Below are 27,967 nucleotides of genomic sequence, written 5' to 3'. Positions count from 1 at the left end.
ACTTGGAATCAATTCCATGTGTTGCCCGTTCAACCAAGTCTCTCACTATTCCATCCCGTTTTCTGAATGAAGGTGCCTCCACATTCGCTCACCAGACAGTCGAGCTGAGAGACGGGGCTCTTGTTGCCGGGGTGGCTGATGTCCCAGACCTTGACGCAGCCCTTGCCGCCCGTGTACACGTGTCTCGTGGGGTTGCTGATGGTCACCGCGCACACCACCTCCCCGTGGTTCAGGGTGTTGATCTGGCGCGCGTGCCGGGGGATTCCGGGTCCGATGAGGGCGTCGGGGGGGAAAGGGACAGGCTGCATCTGGCCGTCTGCGGTGACGTGGAAGGAGTACGCTCTACGGTAGTGCAGTGGGAAGAAGGAAAAGTAGGAGCGGAAGGTGAAAAACATTAGTTAACTGATCAGTGTGAGGAGATGAGAAAGAAAACTTTTTCAGTGTAACTTTATAATTTGCAAGTAAGTCAAATTTACCTGGTACAAAAGAGAAAACCTAATTTTCAGAAGCTAGACCTACGATCAAATGTCAGGTCGACTCTTCACTAACTGGTGTGTGGCATTAAGTAGTCACTGAGCCTCTCTGAACCTCAGTTCTCATCTTTCAAAGGGAGAGAATGCTACCTACACTTCACAGAGAATTAAATAAGAAAGTCAACATTAGTATAGTATCTATCTAGTAAAGCCAACCTAGTATATTCAGGACACTCTGCAAACTTGCTCTGTTTTCTACTTTGGGTGACCCAGAAGCCTGTGATACTATTTCTGCCTGTATATGAATTCACGCCAATCAAGTGATTTACTAATGGAGATCAATGAGTCAAAACGATCAAGCTCCAAGGAGTTGAGTCTCTAGGCCCACAGTGAAACGACAGCTGTGACCCCAGCACACGCACCACAATAAGTCCTATCGGACTTGAAAATCATTAATGCAAGTAATTCCTGATGAAATTAGGACCTGTAAAGGCGTCCTGTGTGACTACCCCAAAGGCCCACCTATAAGTGCCTATCATCAGCTCCAACTCCAGTTCATCTCCAAGGAAAGTTCTACACTTATGAAAACATTTGGTTCTAAATGCAACTTCCGTTCGAACATCTCCCTCGAGATCTCTATTCTTAGGGTGCTGAAGTCAGGGTGGACACATCAGTGAGGCTGTGTGATGCACGGGGTGGGGACAGGGAGCTGGGCCTGTCTTCTATCATGGGCAATAGCCCATTTTGGAAATTATGTCATTCTGCTTTGGCATGAAGCTTTGGAATGTGCTCTGTTTATAGGACGAAGTTTGGGAAAGACATACCAAGGGAAAGCATCTGTGGGTGCACAAAGGACTGGAGCTTGGACCTCTCAGGGAAGTTTTAGAATCAAAACAGTTTATGGCACCTTAATGCAAAAAGCTACAGGCTAGCCACATTCATCAAAACTCGTCCCATTACTAAGGACCTCATCACCCTCCCAACTGTCCCCAGGAGGGATGATGCAGTATGTGGCCGTGGAAGACGTGGTGCCAGATAGCGGAGGGCATTTTCCTTCTCGGTAACAACAGAGAAGCAGAGGCCCAGCCCGTAGCAGAAACGTGGTACGTGGCCCTGCTGGCGGGGAAGGAGGCGGAAGCTCGGGAGACAAGAGACAGAAGACATGTCCTCGGTCAAATCAATAGGACTTGGGAGACACACTGAACCGGTGACCCGGGAGAGGTGGGAAGGAGGGCTCTCAGGCTCAGAACCCACGTGATTCAGGGGGACAACATGTTAGTGAAGAGACAGAGAAGCATGACCAAAAGCTACACACTCAAGGAGCTAACTGGTTTGGTTTTCTTTAATTTAAGGGCAGCTGGGAATCCAAAGAGTTCAACAGTAAGCAGAGTACTGTGACTCAGGTGAGAGGTTAGGTTAGAAAGACAACGTGCGCTTCTTGACTAAGAAGTGAGAGTGGAAGCTAAGGGAGCAGAGCAGTAATGCCATCGCAGATCATACAGTGAGGGGACAAACGCAGGATTTGGGGGGCTGCTTACATCTAAGGACCCTCCAGCAAGAGCAGTCAGAGACACAGATGATTGAGAGAGACGGCAAGTCCAGAGATAGGAGAAGATGGTCAATCATTTGACAACGTATTAAGAGATTCAACGATTCAACACAAATTTCTTGGGTATCCCCGTGTGCCAAGCACCATATTTGTAGAACGGGGGTTACAACAGAAGAAAAACAAACAAACCCTGCATCCCTGGTTCTCCTGAGTTTACAGCCTGTGGGAGTAGGCAGCAGGTAGGTCGAGGGGCAGACTGATTAGTGAGATAATCACATAAATAAATATAACAGTGTCAGAAGGTCAACATGATGAACAGTGGACATGCCCGGTACTGTGGGATTTGACAGGGTGAGGCAATGGGGCTTCGATACAAAGACAAGATGGTGTGAAGGGGCGGGGCATGGCAAATACGAAGGACACAGTGAGACAGAACGTTTGGTATCCATTTAGTCAGAAACTATTTATTGAATGCCTACTCTGAACCTGGTACTATCAAAGATGCTGGGAAATCAGGGGTGAACAAAGTCTCTATCCTCCAGGGTCAACATCTAGAAGGGAAAGCAAATACCATATATAAGCAGAAAAATAAGTAACCTCAGATCCCCATCAGATGGCAAGACACACACACACACACACACACACACACACCCCACACGCACGCACGCGGCACAGGTCTGGGGTACCATATGAGAAGAGACAAGATGAAAGGACGCAGGCCCTGGTACACATTGGGGGTGAGGGGGTGGGGGGGGGATGTGGAATGTGGAGGTAGAGGAACAATGCAGAGTCCCTAAAGCAGAAACAAGTGAGAACACTAGTGTGTACTGAGTGGCGAGGGGCAGGCTGGAGAGACAGAGGGCGGGCAGCGGGGAAAAGCCCTGGTGGGCCGTGATGAGGAATGCACATTATCCTGGGTGGAGTGGGAAGTTACTGGGACTTCTCGGCAGGGAATAACAGGATTCAGTTCATGTTTTAAAGTGCTATTCTGGCTGCTGGGTGAAGAATGGATTGGAGGTGACAGAACGGGAAGAGGAGCCTAGACAGGAGGTCTGTGCCTGGGAGACAGTCCGACAGCTGGGAACAGATGTGTGGTTCTAAAGATCACTCCGGCTGGGTGGAAGCAGAGAAGGCTGTGCTGGATGGGTCACCTGGGTTCTGGAAGTGACAAAGTGAGGGGGGAGGGGACGAGATCCTTCCTTGTGAGCCTTTTAAACAGTCAAGGACAGCTACAGCTGGCCAAGCAGTGGTCCACAGCTACAGGGGTCCAAGCCCCATGACAGGGTTACTGGGGGCTGACCTTGTGAACACCAGACTCCTGTGGAATGAGGGTGGCTCCAAGGAGGAAGACCCTAAGTCAGTGCCAAGTCTTTAATAAAAAGGAAATCCCCCAACAAGGCGTAAGGGTAGGTAGAATCCATGACACAAGCCTGAAAGAGCCAGCGTTTTCACAAAAAGATAAAGGAGCTCAGTTCTAGAAAAGACTGGTGGTGGGGGCGGCAGAGGGGTGGGGAGGATGACACAGCCTTTATCACCCATCACTGGCTTTGAAGATTTAAGGATATGAAACAAACCAAGGGGCACCCCCTCAGAGAGCTGCAGGTGGAGGGGGTTCCTTGGGGAGAGAACCAGGTGCCAATCAGGCAAGGAGGGGAAGGCAGCAATGGTCTCAGAGAAAGGCTGAGATTCTGAAGGATGACGATGGAGAAAAAGGCTAATTGATTTAGCAATGAAAGAGGTCATGAGACTAAATCTTAAAGGAAAGGAGAGGAAGGTTATTCCACACTTAGATGGTGTCATACATTCTTAATGATAATTTACTTGAAAAGCCATCCCTTCTCTTCTCCCTAGTATCACTAAGTGGTTTTTAAGGAGCTTTGAGAATTTAAATAGTTAAGAAACCAGACACAAGATTTCTTTTGAGGTTTTTGATATGATATTCTTCAACTCAACCACAAAGCACTCTGTGAGCACCTACTATGTTCCTGGAACCCCCTTTAACAAGAATGTCAAGAGCCTACTTACACTAAGGATGTAATGCAGCCCTCTGCTTGCTATTAGTACATGTAAGATACTCAAGACTGGAAAGAATAAAACTCTAGTAAGAATCTTATCAGATTTCAACTAACTCTGACGTGTAGCTGGCGAAGTGTACTGGAATGTGTAACGAAAGCCAGACTCTAGAAATCAGAAACCCAGGCTTGACGAACTCCTCTTTTTCTACCCGATTCAACGGATCGGTAAGGCCTCTCAGCCACATGGATAGAGACGTCATGCTAAGAACACAAAACAAGGTAAGGCACTGGCCTTGCCCACTAGCAGCTTCTAATCTAGGAAGTTTGATGAGAAAAGCAAAGAAGTGGCCACAATACCAGATGAAATATGAGAAGTGGGAAGTTCTGTGGTGGTTCAAGACAAAGCTGAGGTCTCAGTAGTGACATGGTTCTAGAGATGGGTTTTGCAGAATGGAGGGATTCTCACAGAGGAGGGAGGAAGACGGAAAAACAATCTGGGGGGGAGGCGGGCAGAAAGAGCAGAGCAAGGGCTCTCGAAGGATGGGGAGCACTGATGGAAATTCCTGGGCTGGTTTTAATACAAAGAATTCATGTGTTCAATAACCACCCCAGGGTTAAGTGGTTGGAGGAGCTGGCCTGAGCACAGTCTGATCAAATGCATCAGGAATATATACATTTATACTACACACACACACACACACACACACACACACACTGCTGTCTATCTGCTAGAAAAGGGAGGGCTGTAAAAAGGGAGGGCCTGCAAGGCCAGCCTAAGAACTCCACAAACAGAATTCACTAAAGGGTTTTTTGGAGGGGGAACTGGGGCAACTGACAATAAATTTGATCGCAAGGAATATAGTTGGCCAGGAGGACTAAGAGACAATGATTCCAATCATCTAGATGCAAGGTACTGGGGGACCTGAACCAGGCTAGTTCCCAAGGAAGGCAGTAAAAGTAACAATGGATGTAAAATTCTGCAGGACTTAACGAGTAAGATGTGAAGAAGGAGCCAATAATAATTGAGTTTCTGAGCTTAGGAAACAAGGATCAGAATACCAATACTCCTGATGGGCAATGTGGGAGGAAGGCCTCGTCTGGAGAAGAAGCATCATGATATGCTGACTTTGACGTGCAGATAACACACACTCAAGATGTCTGAGATGTCCAGCGCACAACTACAGATGTAGGGCTGGAGGGATAGGGTGCAGGGAATACAGTGGACTCTTCCACCAAAACACACACACCCAGACATACAGACACACAAGCACGTGTGTACACAGCAGGTGAAAGCACTAAAAGCTAAGAATGGCTAAGAAAGACGGTAAAGAGAACAGAAGCACCTTGGACTTTCTGACAGAACTATACCTCCACCAAGGCATCTGCAAATCGCTCTTTTTAAAAACATGTGCACCGAAGATGCTATTTTACCTGAAACATCTTTCGATGAAAACCCAGCATATTTAAAGAAGGTCCTTGGCCTTCCCACCCCCAACCTCATTTACTCTCCCTAAAAGGTCCAGTTCTAGAATGTTGAACTCATCTGTCTCATACTTCGCAACGCCTTCTCCAAAGTTTTCAATGTCTCACGAGATGGGACAAGACTTTAAATTCACAATAAAAGATCTGGCCATTGTGCTTTATAAAGTATGCTAGAAAATCAGGCTCGAAGTGGCATATGAACCCACTAGTACATCAGCCAGCCAACAAATACTGCTAAGGGCTTACTGTGTCTCAAGCATTGTTCCTATTTTGAAAAATCCCACTTTATAAAAACAAATAGAACACCACGGTAAATTTTCTGAATTATGAGCAGCTGAAAACCAACAAACTTGTGCTCTTCTCTCATGGCTCCATCCATATGCCATGTCCCACGATGTAGTTAGTACTATGGTTGTAATTGAATAGTTTTACCCTATTTATAAATGTCTCATTTAAGTAATAGGTGAGGAGGAAAGTCCATTTCGGGCTTATGTCAAAATTAAACTACGTTGTCATTCCAATTACAAGCTGAATGCAACTTTTACTAATTCACCAGAATAGACAAGAGGATCCAATGTGAATTATTAAATAAATGCTACTTTATTCATTAGTTGGTGACATGCATTTAATTATAACTTTTGATAACATCTAACAATTCATTCTGTAAAAGTTAATTAGGACAGAGATGCACAACTGCTTTGAGTCTTTCTGGAAAAAGGCAGTTTACTTTGTGTGTGCAGTAGGGGAAGCCTTTAGGTGACTCATTATGTTTCATGTTATAGCACAAAAAAGTCGTTTCTCTTGAAACACACACAGAAGACAAAGTTTCACAATTCTGTATCTTAAGATCTGACGAGCCACCTGTTATCATTACTTCCTCTGAGAAATCGGTAATAAAAATATATTATCTCTTTATGCATAAATGAATGTGAATTTACATGTCTTGACGTCCTCTTAATAAAGACACACCAATGACAGGAATATAGAGTCTATTTTCTCCAATCTAATTTTCTTGGGTCATTTCTGCCCACTACAGAAATGCAGTTCAGTTCAACTGCATAAGCACCTGAAAAGCTGATAATGACCTAGGGCAAAGCTAAACCGGAAATGAGGCTGCGGTTGACTGAGGAGTCCCATATGCCAAACACCATCCCAAACGCATGAGATATTATCTTACATTACTCTTACGCCCCATCTGTCAAGGCAGGTGCCATCCTCGGTTTATAGATGAGCCAACTGAAGCTCCCCAAGTTAAGACACTGTCCTCCAGTTCTCAACTGGCAGAGTAAAAATTCAAATTTTGACCTGTCACATCCCAGAACTCAACTTTGTTGACCCCACCATGCTCTCTTTGGGACTCCTAATGTCATCTGCCAACTGCATGACATGTGGCTCTATCATTCCCAGGAATGAAAATTTACAACCATCCTCAAACCCATCCACCTTCCCAAAAGAATCTCAACAATTTGATAATTCTGGGGGAAGAAAGGGAGTCCCACTCAAGGCTCAGAGAAATGCCTCCCGAATCAGACCAGCTCTAACTCAACAGTGGTTCAGATGGACCAAAGTGAAATCAAGACCGTCCTTCTTCTTTACAGGCACCTAAGCTCCCTTCCCCTCTCTTCACCCTGCAGGGTTCGGGGCAGTATTGCACTAGTGGTTACACCACAGCCCTGGTGCCACAGCTAGTCAACCACATGGTAACTACACAGTACCTGAACATGGGATGATACCCTTTCCCTAAAGAAACCTCTCCTTCCCCACAGGTTCATGTGGAACTCAGAGGGATTTGAGTTATTTGATTAATCCTATGACCTTGTTATTTAATCACTGCCTGAAAGAGACCAAACTTTCACCTTCAAATACATCAGAGCTCTCGGTCAACAAGACTTCTAAGTCAGTCAACAACTATTTGCAGAACACACACAAATACACAGAACTTTATGGTAATGGGTATTTATACCTTTGATTCTCAGGGAACTCAAAGTCTAATTTGCCTTGCCTCCCTTATTAATCAGTCAAATATTTACGGAGCAACTTGGCTATGGAGCCAGCACTGTGTTTGATGCAACAGGGGAAGTTTAGCACAGAACTGTACAGAAGTAAGTTACACCAAGAAGTCACCTACAGGAAATATCACAGTGACAACTAAGCACCTGAGTGTACAGCAGCGAATAAAGAGGCAGTCAGAGATCGGAGAAGAAAGAAACTGGCTGGCTCACCTGTGCGCACTCTCTCCCCCTCAGTTAAAAAGTACGTACTGTGAGCACCAGGTACCAGGTACCACTCTAGGCACCGGAGCTACTCCTATAACCGAACAGCAAAGAGTTCTGTTCTGCTCTCACAAACTTACATTCAAGCAGGGAGAAGCAGATCACAGTTACAGACAGGTAGAAAAGAACAACAATGGGGAGAGGAAGCGAGAGAAGGATGCTCTTTTAGATAGGACTGCAAGGGCAGAATGCTCTAATAAGTGACACTTTAGCAGACACTTTTGAAGTGAGACAAGAAGCCACAAGAAAAGTGCTGCAGCAAATGCCCCGAGGCAGCCAAGCCACCAAGGAAGCCTTGGGGAGAAGGGACTTACTGGCTATTGAGGGTCAAGTGTGGGTAGCACAGGCTGAGGAGAAAGCACCAGCTCGGGGAAGCAGCACATGGACGGCGTGTGTGGTGACAGACAGGATGCCAGTGGGAAGAGCCAGGAGCATACACACCCGTGGGGAACTAGGAAGGCAGGAAGGGTCTGTGGGGATGCTTCCTGAAGACAGGAGAGAGGAAGCAAGCTAGGATTTTAAGGGAAGAGTGGTGTTATTTTATAGTCAAGTTTTGTATCTGGGAAGATGAAGCCAGAGAGCAGGAGAACCGTGCGTAGGTAGTCATAAAAAGGCGTGCGGGACTGAAATGGAAGGCTGTGGAACGAGGTATGGTGAGAGATTAGAATGTACAAGAAGAGGCTGGAAAAGCTGATGCGTGCGTTTTGCCTTCGTAACTCAAGGGGGCTGTGAATACAGATGCTCCAAATATCCAGCTCCTGGGACAAGAAGCCAAATAAGCAAAGCCACCTTTCCTATGAACAAAACTGAGCATAAGACCACACTTCTTTCTTTTCACAGCCTTTGAAGTTTGGCATGTCTTTTCCCAACACGCTCAAATTTTGAGCATCCAGGTTTGCACATAGGACGTTTTTACTTCAAGGCAACAAAAGAATTCAGTAACAGACGTAGAGCAGACCTGACTGCTGGAGATGTCTCAGTAATTTGCATTTCCATATTAGAAGCTCAAGATTTTAAATTGAAAATACAAAACCCCACCTCATTACTTCTTTTCTTGTGTGAGAGAAAATGGAAATTCTTTGCAAGGGAAAAAACCAAACAGAAACAAAAAAACCCACATCGAGCTCCAGGAGCTCCCCTACACTGCCTAGCAGTGATCAGCCAGAAAGGCCGGCAAGGGCCTGGGGTCTGGAGCACGGTGGGGAGCATGAGGCTCAGAGGTACTCACGGTTTTCCTCCCGGAATGCCTGTCAGGTTCGGAGGTATGGCTGGTACGCGCATGTGATGGTGTGGATCAAATCCAACCTAGAATTTTCCCAAGCAAAACAACAAAAACACACAAAATTACATTAACTCATTTCAGCCTCCTCAATACCTCTCTAGATCTTGGGAGAATACAGACTTTAAATACGATTTTTAGAGGTACACATACAAAAGTATCTACTAATGAAAAGACAGGATGTTCGTGACTTTATGGGTAACATACCTGGGGATGGAATATACATGAAAAAAATTACTTGTTTAATTTTTGAAGTTTATGAGGGAAACACAGGGTTCACTACAGTCATGATCATCCGCTCTGCTCTTGTAGGTTTAAAATTTAAAGGAAACCTAAAATAACAAGGACATTTCCTCTCCTTAGAAAAGGAAATGGATCTCACAGTACAACTGCGTGTAGTTTAATTTACAGATGTGATGGGTTTCTCTACAAATACCTCAAATTATATAAACTACGTTCGAAAGTAATGTCTGGTGATCCTGTGGAATGGCTTGATTTTGTGAAGGCCCAGGAATGGCTTGATTTTGTGAAGGCCCAGGAATGGCTTGATTTTGTGAAGGCCCAGGAACGTACCACCGGTGATCTCCCGTAGGCAGCGGCGGCGGCGGCGGCAGCGGCGGCTGCGCTCATCTGCGGTGAAATGTTGTGCAGCCCCGCGTAGGCGGCGCCGGGGCTGGTCAGCTCCCCGTTCATCCCGGCGTGGGGCACGATCCCGAACGGGGTTGGGTATGGACAAGGGACTGCCATCGGGGTCCTGAGGCTTGAGGCTACACACCAAAATGAAAGGAGAGAAGAGAAAAACCAAGAACACAGGAAACAATAAGGAAGTGAGGCGTTAACATATACCTTAAAAAAAATAGGATCCGGGGCTCAAATTCGCTTAAAGTAATATTCTCAAAAGTCATTAAAGGCGCTTGGTTCAGGTTAAAAAAAATAACTCTATCGCTTTTCAATACTGTTTATTACTACTCTTAAGGTACTGCACTGTTTAAATTGCTTGAATTTCTTTAAAAACATGAAGCATAAATACACAGAAAGCCCTTCTTATTACTAACCCAAGGGGTCGACTCCTGGTGGTTTTCCAGGCACAGGCCTCAGTCCAGGAGTGGAATTACTGCCTGGGGTGGGTGCATCGGTTCGTGGAGTAGGGGTATTGGACTTTGAAACAGGAGTAGTAGATTTTTCATTCTAACAAGAGATGGAAGAGAATATAGTGGCAGTCAGAACACAGTTTTCTTTTTGGTTTTTTTTTTTCCCCCTTAAGATTTTATTTATTTATTTGACAAAGAGAGATCACAAGTAGAGAGGGGAGGAGGCAGGCTCCCTGCTGAGCAGAGAGCTCGATGCACGGTCCCAGGACCCTGGGACCATGACCTGAGCTGAAGGCAGAGGCTTTAACCCACTGAGCCACCCGGGTGCCCCATAACAGTTTGAACAATGTTAAACGTTTAAAAAGATAAGTCAAAAGGAAAAGAGTAAGGAATGGAAAAAGTTCTTCAGGTTGGGCCTTTATTTTCATAATTACAAAAGAACAAACCAACAAACAGAAAGAGCTCCCTGAGACCACAAAACCAACGTTCAAGAGGATATAAACCGAAGCAGAATTTAGGGCAGTCAATGATTTCCAGGAAACTGGGTCTGAGTCAGACAGAGGCTGACAAATCATGACGTCCTGTGACCAAACACTTGTTGGCTGCTTTGATTTAAGGATGCTTGAGCTGTGTTTCTGGTAGACTGTTCATGTCACAAGTGGCTTCCTGGTTAATGGGTCCTCTTAGAACAGATCCACGCCCCTATGGTCACAGAGACCAGCACAGAGGAGGTGGCAATACAAGAAGGCCAGAAGGCCAAGAGAGAACCACAGAAAAAAACTTAATGTAGCCCCGTGCCAGACACATCCCCTTAACTTGCAGACAAACTGAAGAACTTTCTTTCCTTCAGTTGTGAATTTGTGAATTCAGAAGGTTATAATGAGAACGGAGTCTTTTTTCTTTTTTAATGTTATGCTACAAGGAAATAATTGGCGAGGAAAAAGGAAGACACACACAAAAATGCAATTAACTACAGAGCCAAAGAAGAAGAGGGTATGGGGAGATTCTCCTGAGTTGCAAGCAATTTCATTTTTGCTTTAGTGATTTGTGGTGTTGAGTCAAGGTAGACTTTTGTAAATGACAGATTATTTCTTAGATAGGAAGGGAAAATTATTGCAGTCATATATAGCTTGGTAATTCAAACAAAGCTAGCAACAAAATCACATCCCAGCCGAAAACTAAATTTACCATAAACCATAGGTGATAAAACCATCTCTGTAAGCCCAGTGTGTATTTCTTCATCTTTGCTGAGACACGTTTCACTCAATTTCCCCATATTCCACCCCTGTCCTTGTAAAAAACTCATAAAACAAACATCTATCACCGCTAAGTCCGTAAACCCACTCTGTTTCCAAAGTACTTTTGTCAATTAAACTTGAATACTGAACGTACACATATATTTGGAAACAAGAGCCCTATAGAAAATGTGAAAAATACCGAATTTACAAAATATTCAAAGCCAATCATCTTGAAACAGGCAAGGCTAAGAACGATGATGAAGGACAGCTTACAAGGCTAAGTTCTTTGGATTTGGAGGAAGGGGTGCTGCTGGAGGACGCAATAGAGGCTGGACTGATGGGGGCATCTTTCTTGAGCAGGCGCGTCTTGTCCAGGCCATTCTCTCTCGGGGAGTGTGCTGGGCTCCCTCGAGGGGAAGACGGATCCTGTGAAGGAACATCAAGGGTACTAACGCAGCACAGCACATTCACAATGCTAGAGTACTTGAGTGTGGATGTTTCTAGCGCAAAGCATGGAGAAGTGCAAAATGTCCCATAACCGATAACAAAAGACGTACCAAACTGCTAAAGAAAATATTTGGTATTGAGGTCAAAGAAAATATTAAATATTTATAGCACAGCTGACCCTTGAACGACATGGGTTGGATCTGCATGGGTCCACTTATATGCAGATTTTTTGGGTAAATATACAGTATAGTACTAAAAATTGAATTTTCTCTTCCTAATAACATTTTCTTAGTAACATTTTCTTTCCTCTAGCTGTCTTTATCATAAGAACACAGTATGAAACATGTAACTTGCAAAATACATGTTCATCGACTACTGATGCTATTGTAGGCTATTAATAGTTAAGTTGTGGGGGAGTCAAAAGGTGTATGTGGCAGCATCGTGTGCAGACTTGCTCAATCACTCTGTTGTACACCTGAAATCAATGTAACATTGTGTGTCAACTACACTTATTTTAAAAGGGGAGGGGGAAGTTACATGTGTATTTTCAACTTCTTGGGAGGTTGGTGCCCCAAAAAACCACTCCCCCTACCTGCACTATTCAAGGGTCAGCTGTACTTACTCAAAACAAAAATCAGAACCCAACAGATCCACAGGTCCTCTGTCAATGAGATCTGCAGGCTGACCCCATGTCTGCTGTGCATTTAAGGTGATAGCAAAACACACTTCTACTTTTATAGAATAGAATAACAATGAAAAAGGATCAATAATACATAAAATCAGTAATACATACATTTTTCAGGTAAATAAAAAGTGGGTCCCCTTTGGAAACGAAGCACACATTTTGAATACTGACTGCGGACTCCAGCTAGTCCCTGTTACAGTACAAGAGCAGGAAGCTGAACGAGCCAGAAAACGTACCTCGTTGGAAACGTCAACCACCAAATTGTCGTCACTCTTCTCACCATCGCTGTCCTGCATTGACAAGTGACAAGCATTACCTCCTCCCCCAGCACACACGCACGAGGGCCATATTCACCCCGGTAAGTTCAGACGATTTCCTCACAGCTTATAAAAACGAACTGCACCGAACAGTGCCAAACACTTTACAATGTACTATATTCTCTAATCCTCATGATGATGTTACAAGGTAGGTATATGAGGATTCTGCTTTACCATTTAAACAACTGAAGCCTATGGCTTACTTGGTACTCCAGAGCATCCCGTGGAAGCTGGCCCGTCTGGGCTAAATCCTGCCTGTGGCTGGGTGTGATTTGTTCTCTCAGTTTAAAAAACTGGGTTATGTAGTCACCATTTTAAAATTGGGAGGTTTCACAGCAAAGTCCAAACTTTCTGATTTTTTTGAGGCCTCGCAGTCCCGCAGGGCCTCACCACAGCAAGGGGGAGCAGGGGCTTGCCTGCAGCCAGCCGGTGCCATCCAGCTTGCTCCCTTCACACTAAGTGACCCGAAGGCTTAGTCACTGAAGGAATATGGGCTTCAACCCATGTTAGCGACACATCTGGATGCTTCTGCAAGTTATACTCCACAAAACTCTCTTTATTCCTCAGCATGAATTCATTTTACATGTTTTAACGGGGTTTCTATGATTTTACGTTTTTCCTTAACATTTCCAGCTGACCACAGAGAGTTCAACCACCTTGAAATACACAGAGGGAAGCAAATACATCTCTAGGAATGGTATTATAGGACACCCACGACATCTTCTATTAGCTGCCAGAAAAAGCACTCTGTTCCGACCCACATCCACACGTGCGCAGACCTGCACACACACAGAACTTGTGCTAGCCAACTGAGACGCAGCTATAAAGACAAGCACTATTTTTTTTTTTCTCCAAGTAGATGTTTTTTTTCCTCCTATGTTCTCATTTTGGTTGGTAATAGTCAAAGGGTAAAACGACTGCTGGAGTAAACTGACATCCCCCAAAGCTAAGGCAGAGGAACCTACATAGCGAGCTGCAATTTCCTTTTCTTCAGTTTTCTGCTTTTTGCTATCAGAGGAGTAGTCTGTGGAGTTTCTGTGCTTCTCGGCACCTCGGAAACTGGCAGACGGGGATACCGAAGAGCTCTGGAATTAGAAAAGAAAGCAGGGTTGAGAAATGACCATTCACTGAAGAGTGAGTTTTTCAGGCGCACTGTCGTTTTTGTTTGTTAATGTGCACCTGCAAAACTGTTAGGAGGAGATAGGAGAGAAGGGAGGGGGTAAAAGGAAGAGGGCAACATAGGTGGAGACAGAAAACCAAGAAAAAAACAGGGAAGAGGGAATGCGGGGAAAAAGCAACAAACAAGAAAGAAGAAATGGAGACAGGCCCAGAGAGGGAGGCAAGGAGGCAAGGAACAGCAAATTCAGAAGACAGAATGGATCTGGTCCCAAGGATACAGAGATTACACTGGCGCAGCAGCTTCAAAAAGAGGTGAGAAAGGAAGCAGATAGAAAAGAAAATGGAAGGAAGAGTCAGGCCCCAGCCGGCTCCAGCTCCAAGTTTGCTGGCTGATGGGAAGCCAGTAACTTAAGCCTGTCCAGAGACAGAGTATGCTATGTATCTCGAGAAAAACTAGTAATTCTTCAAAGAAAAAAGGAAGACAGGTACTCTTTGGGAATTTAAGCAACCAAAAAATGGTGATCCTGTGACACAAAGGTTCTATTTACGGAATTTTGCTAAGTCCCTTTTTTAAGGGCATGGAAGACTGAGTGGCAAATAATCAACAAAAACAAAACACCTGCAAAAATTCACTTTATTCCTTTTTGACTCCTATAGTTTTCATGAACCTGCTCCTTTATATCCCTGGAAACCCTGGAATCCCCAATTAGGACCAGGTAATTGAGAAAGACAGTCCCTCCCTTGTGGGATCACAATCGGGAGCGAGCAGTGTCTGTCATTTCTGCTCTTCCAAAGAGCTCCCAACTGGAGGAGGCCTACACGCCAAAAATAAACACTGAAGCACAGAGAGTGAGTCTGTCTGGCATTCAGGCCACGGTGATTACTACTGGGCACATGTAGACAGTATGAGGCTTAACATCATTTATGAGGAAGTGAGAAAAGCATCAACGAAAACTGGAAGCAACCTTATGAACTGGGTAGTGACTCAGTACAGGACAGACCACACAGGTGAGGTGTGAGAGATAAGCAGGGCTGACCTGTGGAGGGCGGGTTGAAAAGGCCAGAAAAACTAAGCCCCTCAGCAGGGCACCAGCGCCCAACTCTGAGTGCTAAATTAACCCAGGCTGGGCAGTGGAAAGAACACCTGGAGATGAGAAAACAAGTTCTAGGAAGAACAAAGAATCACCACCAGACTACCTCTGCTTTGCATCTGAAACAATTCAGGAAACTGTTCCATAAAGCTCTTCCTCATTGATAGCTTCATTCTTCTCACATAAAACTAACCCCTTGTTCATTTTTTTTCTTTTATCTTAAGTCTGATGGTAATAATTAACATTTATGAAGATACATAACATTTATAAGAGCTTTTAAATTAACTATGGGAGGCAGTGCGATATCCAGAACTTTTGGTTCTATATCCCATTTCACTTCCATTGAACCTTAATGCCCCATTTTCTTTTGTGGCTAAACTTTTGAAGCCTATCAGAGGAAAATCAATGAACCTCCCCCTCTCCCCCACCAGTCAATGCCTGGGTCAGTTTCTCTACCAAGACATCACCCCCTAGTGGTCAGTTGTGGAGCCGGTAGCTCCACTACTAGCTCCCAAAGCAGGAAGGGTAGGGGTTTGGTGTCAGGGGAAGATGGGAAGAACGAGTGGGTTCCCAATGATAGGGCTGGGTACCTCTAAACCCTTCCTTCCTGTACCATTCTCTATCAGGGTCCTCAATGAATTTTCTATATCGGAGACACCAAATCCTGAAACCATCCCTACTCATTCACCCTTAAGCTTAATAGCAGAAAAGATGGCAGACATCATTAAGTAAGGCCAAAGACCAAAGCAAAACATTAGAAGCCAAACAATTTTTTTAAATCAGACAGCTTCTTCTTGTTTCTCTGCTGAGTTCCAATCCTCATTCCCACGCCATAAGACTTGGTTCAATGCATCTGCTTTGCTTTTAAGCCATGGTCAGATTTTTGTGACCATTATTTCATCAAAATCAAGCTTGCAAACATCATCCGTTAGCCCGCGACCTACAACATTTGAGGTCAGAACCCCATTATCTAGTCTGCCTCCACTCCAATCTATCCTCCACATTTCCAGGGTTCATGTTTCCCAAAGAGACATTCGACCACTTCTCACAATTCCTTAAAAACAACAACAACAAAATCGTTTTCCCACTGTCGATAGGGGAGGAAAAGTCCACACATTTCTGTGTGTGGCCATTTCCAAAGCCCTTCTCTCCATGCCCTAACCAGGGCCCTGGCCTTAGAGCTCAGCACTATGAGCCTGTTGTTTTCCAGTGCTCTGTGCATTTTCATTGTATCTGTAGCCTTTTTTCCCTGGCTTATGAGAATGCCCATTTCCCCTCAGTATCTTTTTGTTGAAATCCTTATTCTTAAGGACCAGCTCTAATGTCACCTTTTAAAGCTTGCTCAGATGCTGTCAGGCAGAATTAATCACTCAATTCTTCTTTGTTCCCTTAATACTTTGTTCACCCCGTGAGTAGAGCACTGGCAATCAATATGTGGCTATTTGTTTACAAGGCCACTTCCCACTACAGGCTGTGTGTTACTCGGGGTGGGGGGATGGGGGGTTGGGCCTGGCCCAGTGAGCATCAGAGAACTGCCCAGAAATGTTTCTGAACATAAATGAGCAAAGATTCCTTTTGAACTCCTCAATCTTAACCTAAAATTCATATAATTCCCTTTCAGAAGACCACTCAGCTGAACAGTTACACAAGAAACCATCCACTACAGTAAGATCGGAGTAGTGCCACCCCTGGGGATTAGCTGCACAGTCATGTCTCTTTTTCCCCTCCACTCCTCTACCTATTTCCATGTGACTTCATTCTACTCATTGGCTATTTTACAAAAATAAGAAAAGAACTGTGTGTTTGTGTGATTAACAACAACCTGAGCTGTTGATTCTGAGATACTCTACTGAAAGTTATTTCCAATTTGTCCAAAAGGAAAAACTGATTTTTAAACAATTATAAAAGATACTTTCAGAAAAATTAACACTAAATGGTAATACTTATTTAGTTAGATCTTTATGCCTATTTATTGACATATATGTACAAACAGCTTTACTTTTCCTTAACTGGTTGTTTCTGGCTCTGTGGGCAGTATTTTATTTGTGAAATTTTACCACAGAACAGAGTCATATGTTGGAGTTTCCTGGTAGAATGATAAAGTAGTTAATTATCACTAGCATTTAAAGGTTAAGCTACACAATGGGCACTGGGGCAATCAGCAATGTTCTAATAACATAATTGCTCTGGAATCAAATTGGACTTGGCACAGGCTCTCGTCATGAATCTTACAAGTCCACCATTCTGCCACTGGAAGGCCACTTGGATTTTTGCTGAGCATGTGAAGAGGAAGAATTAAGTAAATACTTTTAAAGACAAAGTCTGGTTTTACTAGAAAATACTTTTATTTCTCTATCATTATTTTAAAAGTTTACCTAGGTTAGGTATTTCCTTAGCTCACTACACAGGAAATGTAGTTGGAGTTGCATCATGACTCTGGATCAATCTACACTCTTAGAAACATTTTCTCATTACAGTTGGATCAGGTGACTACAGCGGCGAATGTGTTAAGAATGGAGGGCCATTAACAGTCAGACGCAGAGGCCAATCAAGACAAGGCCAAAGACCTTACATCTGAATGCTTACTACAAGAGCTCTGCATTTTTAAAAATGAAACACTCTTATTACTGGGACAGTAAAAAGAAGTTTAATGAAAGAAAAGAAAGAGGGCAAACAAGGACAAATGAGAAGAAAATACTAAAAATTTGTTAAGTCGTCTTAGACGGAAATCCCAGTTGCTTTGAAAGCAAAAGATAAGCTTTAACAGAGTTACTCCTAAAATTATAAATCACATTTCATCTCCAAATGAGAAAATTCTAGGTCCTAGTTTGAAACCCAACTAAGATTTTACAAAAGGTTACTGACCAAGTCAGACAGAAAATGGACACCTCCAGCAGCTGAAATGGATAGCCCCGCCCTTTCACCTTTCCTCTTCTGCCACCCCAAGATCAAAGATGACCATGTATGACAGAGAGTTCTATAAAGTACACACCCTCCCCCCAAAAGAAAACAAGAGGTAGTGTTGTTACAATTAGCTAGTTTTAATAACAGGTAGCACAGATTTTTACTAGCAGGCAACAGCATCTGTCTGGAGTCAGACTGCTTGTCTGGATTTGAGTCTAGAGTTTTCCACTTAATAGCTGTGTAGCCTTAGGGATACTGCTCAGTCTCAGTCTCTGTAGTCTGAGACAAGAATACTCCACCCACTCCCTCCCGGAGCTGCTTTGAGGACCAGTTGAAAGAACCTCCATAGAGTAGTACAAGGCACAGTCCCGGACGGATAACCGAGCCCCTCCGCAACAGCAACTCCGCACTGGGGCTGCGCCGCACGCCACTTACTACAGAGCTAGTGTGGCTCTTCTATTTTAAGCCTCACATAAGGACTATTCTCGGCATCTGTGTAGCCCTGCCCCTCAGCACAGATACACAGATGGTCCATAATGATAGGGCTTCAATAGGCTGCTATTAACCAAAACACATCTCCTTTCAACACAATAAGGTTTTGGTTCAATACGGCAGGCAGGACTATAAATACCGCCTCCACATCGGACTTTCTAATTCGATTTCAAATGCACATCAAGCTAATTCGGCTCGCCATTCGCATAAGTTCATATGTCCCTGCCCACTTGCAAGATTCCAACCAGAAGCAATGGTTGGATAACCATGACCAGAAACTCTAAAACTCACTTGTTATGTTGTGTCTGTTCATCAGCTACAGCCTCCCAACACCCCATCTACTTGGCACCAAAGGGTAAATCCATTTTCAAACAGATCAAGGGCATGATGACAGGGCAAGAGGTACCACGAAAATCTGGCCAGGGTTTGGCCCTCCCCTTACAACTGCTGTCCAGGCCTACTTTACTCAAAACCAGCCCAGTTTAGAAGATAAATTAATACTGCTAGTCAAACTGTAGTTCATTCAGTACAGGAATTAGTTTGGGTCAGGGACAATTCAGAGGGAGCTGGGTAATGCCAGCGGGGGAGAGCAGGACGGAGAAGACAGGCTCAAGAGGCCTGTTGACCCTTGACTGATGCCGTAACTAAAGTCCTCAAGCATCATTTTCTCTGAACAACAACAACAGCAACAACACATAGGACTAAAGCAGAAATGAATATGGTTGACACTCTCAAATTCAGAAAGGCCAATATAATGCCTGAAATCAGCCTGAGATCAGGGGGACTCAGCCCACTCTCCTTGCCAAGCAGAAGGGCCTTCAGTAGGAGCCCGACAAACATGAGTCACGCTGGGTCAATTTGTTTACTAGTCCTCAAAGCATTTCAGAGTTACAAAATACTTTCAGCAAGTTCCAAAATAAAAGTAATATCCTCAATAAACCTATATATACCAAACAAACATAGCACAATACCCCAGTGCACTTTTTTTTTTTTAAGATTTTATTTATTTGACAGAGAGAGATCACAAGTAGGCAGAGAGGAAGGCAGAGAGAGGGGGGAGGCAGGCTCCCTGCTGAGCAGAGAGCCCAATGCAGGGCTTGATCCCAGGACCCCTGGATTATGACCTGAGCTGAAGGCAGAGCCTTTTAATCCACTGAGCCACCCAGGAGCGCCCCCCCACCCCGCAACCGCCTCCGCCCAGTGCATTTCTGATTGAGGTTTTATTATATAGTGTTACACTGAATGTTTTCATTTCTATTCATTTAGTTATTAACTAATAAAACATTTTAATATTTACTATCCCACCTATTAAAAAAATAACCAGCAGAGATAGAGAAAATAATCCTCAGTTGGGAAAAATTAGAAAATAAAAATCATTTGGCTGAAATACACACATCTTACATACTGACTCATAACACATGCAAATTTATGTAAATTAACTTAAAATTTATAGCATGCTCGTGGTGAAAAACCTGAATATGGTAGGGCTCTAAGCTAGTCACTGGTGTCAGTTTACTGCTCACGACAGTAAGACTTTTTAAAAATAACCTGCTTGATTAAGGAAGTCATTAAAAACACAATCTGTATATAACCCTCACAGAACTTGCTTCTTCCAAATTAACATAAATCAAAATTCACCTTCAAAAATGACCGGGACTTTCTGAAGACCTGCCCTTGTTAAAATATAATCTCCATATAAAATAATGAATCTGTTCTTAATAAATGTTTCACCTTCTACAACATGTCATGAACAACACGCGCTTTAAAACGTTCTCTTGTTGTCTTTGTCTTTCTGCTTCTTTCCTGGTAAGAGACACTTGGGGCAAAATAAATTTCTCTGGCTGATAATCAAAACCAGAGCTGAGAGAGAAATGATTAAGAAGAGAGGCAGTATCCACAGTGGTTATGGTATGGGTACAAGGTCAGACAGCCCTGGGTTCCAGACTAGGTTGTACCACCAGCTGTGTGACCTTGGACAAGCTAAAGAACCTCTCTTAAGCTTCCAGTTCCCCAATGGGCAAAACGAGGCTATCTGCTTAGAACATTGCCCCCGAGATAGAGCATGCATGTTGGGAAGGCAGCAGCTAGCATCATGGAGAGCTCCAATTCCTATGCGAATGTGAGACCCCTACACAGTCTCAGTCTACTTAGGGGCTCCTTCAACAAGTATCTACTGAATACCCACTAAAGTACAGAAATACAAAGATGAATGAAATCTACACCTTGCTGTCCAGAAGGCTCGATGAGTTAAAAATACTGGAGTACAGAAGTCCTACATATTTTGTGCTTCATGCAGTAAACTATACAGTACTTCAATAGTCAGTCATTCATATTTTGTTTCCATGGCCTCAGCATTATGTATTACTTGGTCAGGAGAAAATGCTATAATAATTTATAAGGTATCAATAAAATTGATTTTAAATTAGAACATTATCTTAATGTCCTCCTGGGGTTTCTTGACTGTTATTTCCTCTTCCTGGAATAAAGCTGTTGGCTCTACCCCAGAAATTTCATTAAATACGGTTACTTGAGCTGGCAAGCTGAGCTGCTGGAACATGATGCTTTGACACCAAAAATACAGGTTTGATCCTTGTGTAGGCACCTTAGTTTCCCTCTGTTGACAGCCAACTGTCTGCTCTTGGTCTGAACTGCTTGGTCACACGAGCAAGCAACTGGGAGAATGAGAAGGGACAAGTACATCCCCTCACCACTGATGGAGAAGTGAGTCCACAGATGGTACGTCAAAGTCCCATCTTTTAACCCAGCTAATCACCCCAAAGCCACTGCATGCCCTTGAATCCAATGGACCTCCTTAAAGTTCACAAGACCTAATGTTCCTACATGCATTTGCTCTCCACCAAGAATTCCTTTCCCTCATTAATAGATACTTTATAAATCTTGTATGTACTTTGTAAAGTACAGACACGTGCACCTGTCATTTCTTTCTGGGATTTAAAAAAAAATTTTTTTTTTTTGTATAGCACCCATAAAATTTATCCTAGATCATTCTTCACCTACCACCTTATAATCAATGTTACTATGTCTCACTGACAAGTCTGACCTGGTACCTGAGGTTAACTGAACTAAAACAAAAAGGGGGGGAGGGCTGGCAAAAATTTCCTTCCTTAATTTTCTGGAAAGGGGAATTGACTTTAGACCTGTAGTTGCACTGTGTTCTGTTCCTGAATTGAAATATCAACACATTTCTAACAGCTGCTTTGAAAGAAACTGGAGTAGAGTAGCTGCTCAGAGAAAATAAGTGACTCAGCTTGAAGACTTGGCAAGCTCTATCTTAATGGACCAGAATCCTCATTTTAGTAACTATTAAAATTTATTGGAAAAGAAAGTCTTTTCATGTTGCTATTTTTTCCAGTAAACTGTTTTAATCTATCTGAAAGGCTAAACATTTTTTTCTTCCAGAGAGTGTTAACTCCAAGAGCCTCATATATATTCTTATGTATTATGTATGCAAATATACTCTACAACATCGAGGGTAATTCAGCAAGAACAAAGATAGGCAACAATAGTATATCAACTTAAAGGGAGGCTGCCAAATGGTTTTCAGATGGCTAATAAGAAACTTCAGGTCTTCTTCATACCATCTCAATATGGCAAAAAACAGTTGGACAATTTGGTCTTAAGGTCCTTCATTAAAACACTAAAGTTTGTGCTCTAGAACAAAACTGACAAATATAACAGGAGCCACAGATATATTTAAATTTTTATGGTAGCCAAATTTTTAAAAATTGAAACGAAACAGTAAAATTAATTTTAGTCATGTATTTATTTATTTAAACCTCTGTGCCTAAAAATACCACATCAACATATAATCAATATCAAAATTATTAGTGACACATTTTACTTTTTTTTTTTAGTACTAGGTCTTTGAAGTCTGGCCTGTATTTCGTATTTGCTGCACATCTCGATTTGGCCTGGCTACGTTTCCAGGGCTTAACAGCCACATGTGGCTTGTGGCTACTATATTGGATGCCACAGGCCTCAACAATCCTAAAGGCACAATAGGTGTCATGCCCCTTCACACAAGCATCTTCTCTTTGTCGGATGTTGGACACCCCACTGTCTTTCATCCGTCAGTGTGGGCTTCTGCCAAGAACTCTTCCCCAACCTCTGAGTGGTTAGCATTTTTCACCTATGTCTCAGCTTAAATGCCACTTTCTCAGAAAGGTCTTGTCGGTGGCATTACCCAAGGAGCTCTCTGCTAGAAATCTCTATCATAACCCCTTACTTACTTCCTTCCTAGCATTTGTATCACACCCATCATTTTGATTATTTTCTTATCTCCTCTACTTGACTAGAAGTCCCACAAAGGCAGAGACCATCCACTTGGTTTGGTGTCTCAGTTAATGGCTGCTGAACAAAGGAGTGACTACAAAACTTGATCTGCTCAGGCAACAACACTCTTGCGTATGTCTTACTTGCTCCCATATTATTTTCATTGTTTTGAGAGTAGAGGTTGTGCATTCAGGAAGGGCATAAGCTACTGTGCCTTATTTCTTTGTATTCTCAGCACTCAGTATTAATGACTGCCGTAGTCGGAAGAACAGCTGCGTGGGGCGGGTGGGGGGCGGGGGGGGGTGCGGGTGCGAGTGCAGGTGTGTGCAGGCACACCAAAGAAAGGAGGCACCCTTCAAAAGTCGAAAGTGGTAATTTTTGAAAGTGATACAGTGACAAGACAATTTTTAGGGCTACGCTGAAAAGACACTGAGAGGAAGCGGTGCACAAATTAAAACTGAACAAAGGCTGAAGAGATGCCAGGTGGAAGAGAGGGTCAAAGGTGGTACCTTTTCCCTGTTTGCTCCCCATCAGCAAGGGCACAGCCACCCCCCTCCAAGGTCAGCACCACGATCTGACCTCTGAGTGGACACACAAGAAATATTTGTTGTTGCATAAATGTATCAAGGCCACCAATTTTTCTTATTTTAAGAGAGATAAATCTTCCACATAAGGGAGACATTTTTCAACTGGCTCTCTTTTGTCTTTCATCATGTACTCATCACCTGTCTGTGACCGGGGAGAAACAAATCTTACTCAGGTCTGACCACCAAAAAGGCAGGATTTAAATGAATCCTGCCTGATAGACCGACCACATGAAGAATGCAGGCATCAGCAGTTTTTCTGTGGCTGCTCATTAAGAGAATAGTGATCCCTGGGGATCTCCTAGAATGTTTATCTCCCAAGGAGGTATGTGGAAAAAAGGAAAAAATAAAATCCCTCACTACTCACTTTTTTTTTTCTTGGAGAGTAAGTCACCACACACAGGTAATGAAAGAAAAAGCCAAATATAGAGCAGACAGAGATAATACTTGTTTTTTTTTTTTTTTTTTTTTTTTTAAAGAGCTTTAAAATGGCTGATACGTCACTTAGGACTATCTAGAGTTTTATGTAAATGTTAGTATATAAAACATTAATATCAGTTTCACAAGTGACTTCAGTATATTGAGGGATGAAAACAAACCAGACACAGATACCTAGAGACGCAATTTCAAATCCTTCCGAAGAAATGATTCTAAGCAGCAGTTTTCATCTGACAAGTAGGTGTAAAGATGCAGGGTTGACAAAATACTGAAAACACTGGAAGAACAGGTTGATTCACCAAGTGTGTGCCAAGCAAGCTTAGTCTGGTCTAACCAGGAAACAGCCCTAATCAGGGCCGAGATGCTGAAAGTGAAGTCAGTTCATGGTCTAATACCACCCCTGCCACCAACCACCATTCGATCATAGGTCAAAGAGCGAAATCATAAGGGAACTACAGGGCACGTCTCAGAGCGGTCTGCTTGCCGCCCCGAACAACCGGGAGTGCCGGTCGGTTGCTCCGGCTTCTTGGACCTTTCCTTGTCCTTCCCTCCCACCCCTCACCTGGCCCCTGCCCTGCCCGCGACACCTCTGTCAATACTTAGTCTTGCTGGGGGCACGGTGGGCTAAAGAGGTTGTTGACCCTTATTCTAACACGTCCTTTTAGGTTAATTACTTTTGTATACTCGGTGTCCCCAGTGACATTTAATCACTGCGGCGCTGCTCGGGTAAACAGAAGTGAACGGAGCCGACTGCAATTTGGCACCGAGCTAAATGGGGCGGTAATAGCAGCATGCTGAAAATGGGCTGGAAGAAAATCCTCTCACTCACCACAGTGAGAAAGGAGGGAATACCACCTGATCAATCACTCTTTTGTTAAAAAGCAAGAGCACTAGCCCGGTGGTATGCTTTTCTATTTACTACTAATCACGGCTTGAGGGAATCCTGCACTTCATAATGTATGGACAGTCCAGTAAATGCTCGCTGACTGAAGGGATGAAGACGAAAGTAACTCCAAGTGCAGGTATAACCCTCTCTGCCCACATCTGCACGCACGCGCGCACGCACACATGCACATCTGCATCCTGTCGCAGGATAGCCCTCCGCTAACACAGCCAATGGTCCAGCCTCTTGCTAATCTTTTTTGTTTGGAAGCGACCAGGGCATAGGAATTAGATGCAGAAGGTCCTACAGCTTTGTATGTGCATCAAGGCATCCAGCACTGGATTCACCAAATGGCACGTCACAGACCTTGAGCCACTAAAAGTCAGCTAAAGCGCACAGGCAAGGCCTTCCTCTGGGAACAGAGAGTGGGTCAGAGAGGCCATTAGCAGCCCCGCAAGAGCCAGCCACACTGGAGGGACAGAGGATGATTTTGTATAAGTGCTTTCAATACTAGCTGGTGGATGAAAAAATGAGGCTATACTCCTCTTTCTAAAGAACAACAAAAGACTTCGCAAGCACAGTCTCGTGCAGTGACGCCAGGAAACTCCTACAGCTTGAGCGGAGCGCCACTCCGTACCGGCAGGGTGTTAGACGCCGGGGACACAATGTGAGAGAGGCCCCGGTTTTAAGGCACTGTGGCGTCTGGACGGAAGGGGGTGGAAGCGATCCGTCACAAGCGCTAGAGCGAGTGCGCTCTGGTTTCAAATCTCCGGCCAGCACTTAGCAGCAGTGTGATTCTGGCAAGTTAGCCCCTGAAGCCTCAGTGTTCATACCTGTAAAATAAAGATCTCTGTCCTAGGAGATCATCATGAAGATTAAATGAGACAGCTACACGAAGTGGCAGGCACACTGCCCCCTTCCTTTCATGCAGACTTCTGGAATCGAGCCGAGAAGTCAGAGTCCAAGGCTTTGCCAGACCCAACCAGGCAAGAAGATGCCCCGAGAGCTGCTACAGTGTCTCCTCCTTTCAAAAGCTTTGCTTTGAGAGAGGGTGATGGGCAGTTTCTCGGGGTTCCGGGCAAAGACCACTACATAGTGTGTGTGGATTCAAATGTTTCAGACAGCAGATTCCCTAGTTTGGGCACCTACCTGCCTTGTTGGCTTAGCGCCCTCTTCAGAAGATCTGCTCTTCCTCCTTTGCAGAATTCCCGTCAAGCACACCTTCTGACACGACACTGAGCTGGGGTAAGAGTGAAGTCTAAACCTGCAACCCCAACTTCACTGGAGCTTGACAAATGACTCTCCAGTGAGTGCGGTGTGAGGACTAATGGGGTTGTGGGGACACAGCATGTGTTTCCCTTGCAGAAAACTGAATACCATCAGTTGCTGACCTGAAGACCAGGCACTCCACTGGGCTGTAAGGCACTGGCTCAGCACACGGTAAAAAGGGCAGATGGAGACCCTGCCCTCAGAGAGCACTTGCTGTAGTAGTAAGGGGGCATAAAAATACGCTCTCATTAATGTATTAATAAAAAATTAATAAGTGCAAATGGCAATGTGTTACAAAGGACACGAACGGAATGCTAAAATTCAGCCTACTGACAGGGTGGCCAGGGATGGCCTCTTCAAAGAAATGATATTCAGGCTGACAGCGGGAGCGAAAGCTGGAGCCAACTGTGACAGCCAGAAGAAGAAAGCTGGAGACAGAGGGAACAGCACCTGTGCAGACCCTGAAGGGGAAGGAAGTCTGCAGTGACACTGTAGGGCCAGGAGGGCTGGGCCTTTTGGGGGGGGGGGGGTAAGGTTGCACGGGGGGGGGGGGGTGTTGTTGGGCAGAGGGAGGGGCCAGGCTGTGCAGGGCTCAGCAGTTACACTAAGTGCCACTGAAGGGATGAGGAGATGACACATGCTCTAAACATCATTAAGATCATCTTTGGAAAGTTCTATGTTAGACAGGGGCCAGAGTCAGAGTTAAGACTTTAAAAAGTACTTTAAAAAAAGTACTTAAGATAGACTACTTCACCTGCCCTCCACTCTCAGTAATTAAAAATAAAAGCAACTCTAAATGTATAATATAAACCTTGCACTATGCTAAAATTAAAAATTTTGATTCAGATCGTCAAAGCTGAGCTTTCACCAGTTTTGGTGTTCCTGCTTGCACTCATACAGGTCTCCGCTGGGCCTGCAGCTACCAGAGCTGTGGAAGGGAAGCAGTGGTCCAGGGAGACAACGGCGGCTCAGACTGGAGGGGGTGCTGGAGAAGGGGAGAACACCACGGGTTTCAGAAAGATGGAGACCCGTAACCTGGTGACTTACTCCATACAATCATGCGTGTGTGGTGTGTGTCAGTATGCATATATTCCAGGGTGTGTGCATATGTATATACATATATATAAAATATATATACGTGTTTATATGTATATGTTTGTACAAATCTATGTGTGTGGATATATGTATGTTTGTATGCACATAATTAGAATGAAATCAAGTTTGTAAACACTTCATTGATCTTCACTGTAACAGTTTCTACTAGAAAAAGAAAGGGTTCCTGTCCTTTCCTAGGTATCCCACAAGAAAGCTCTTAACCTTAGGGTGGTCATGGGACCACATGGCACATGTGAACAGCATCCTCCCTGCTCATCACAGAAGGCGGGGGGGGGGGGGTGTCTCGCACACAACTGAACTCATCAGCCAGAATTACACTTCCATGAAGTGGTTTACTAGGCACTGGAGATAAGCGCTGAAGAATAAAGTCCATCCCAACTCAAGAAAACATAGAAAGCAGGGAGGCAAGACATCTCTCCGTGGTGACCAGAAAATGTGGAGAGAAGAGCAAGGCGAGACGTTTCAGAAGGGGCAGGAGCTGGCCCCTGAGACCGCTGTGGGATCAGGAGGCCAGGCACGGCATGGGAAGGAGGAGTAAGCGCTGCCAGGGTCCCAACTGGACCGAAGGGACGGCAGGCAAGGGGGAAGGCGAGGCTAAGTCTGGCCGGAAGAGGAGAGGAGTAAAACACAGAGCAGCAAGGACCGAAAGGTGTCCATTCTCTGGGACAGGGTCACAGATGAGACAAACTGGTGGGGAGGAATTCAATGGGCAGTGATTCTCCACCCTGACTTCACAACAGACTCACTCCGTGGAGCTTTAAACAACAACTAACAAAATGCCACCTGTGCCCTGCCCTAGAGCAATGGAGTCAGACTGAGGAGAAGGCCCCAGCAATTTTACAAGCCCCCCAGTAACTCTAAAAGTTAAGAACCTCTGACCTAGGGTGTATTCAAATAACCAGCAGCCGCTGGGACTGCTGTCAGTTAGA

At 44.3% G+C, this 27,967-nt stretch overlaps 1 protein-coding gene across 13 annotated transcripts in view; it reads right to left on the bottom strand.

The window, feature by feature from the left end:
• The window catches only part of TLE4 (TLE family member 4, transcriptional corepressor), a 143,298-nt gene that overhangs the window by 8,201 nt on the left and 107,130 nt on the right, over positions 1-27,967 (bottom strand). For 11 of the 13 annotated variants that reach the window (XM_082694480.1, XM_082694469.1, XM_082694474.1 and 8 more), the window contains 7 exons: positions 13,815-13,934; positions 12,769-12,822; positions 11,674-11,826; positions 10,127-10,259; positions 9,645-9,838; positions 9,021-9,097; positions 93-342 (listed from right to left, as the gene is read on the bottom strand). In XM_082694480.1, the coding sequence (XP_082550606.1) occupies positions 93-342; positions 9,021-9,097; positions 9,645-9,838; positions 10,127-10,259; positions 11,674-11,826; positions 12,769-12,822; positions 13,815-13,934 (981 nt within the window). Of the gene's footprint in view, positions 1-92; positions 343-9,020; positions 9,098-9,644; positions 9,839-10,126; positions 10,260-11,673; positions 11,827-12,768; positions 12,823-13,814; positions 13,935-27,967 lie in introns of those variants that run through there. The other 2 variants (XM_082694472.1, XM_082694473.1) reach the window with 1 other exon arrangement.

Source organism: Mustela nivalis, assembly GCF_964662115.1.
Source record: "Mustela nivalis genome assembly, chromosome: 13".
Lineage (NCBI taxonomy): Eukaryota > Metazoa > Chordata > Mammalia > Carnivora > Mustelidae > Mustela > Mustela nivalis.
Note: the sequence above shows the minus strand (reverse complement) of the source record. Positions and strands in the feature narration are given on the sequence as shown.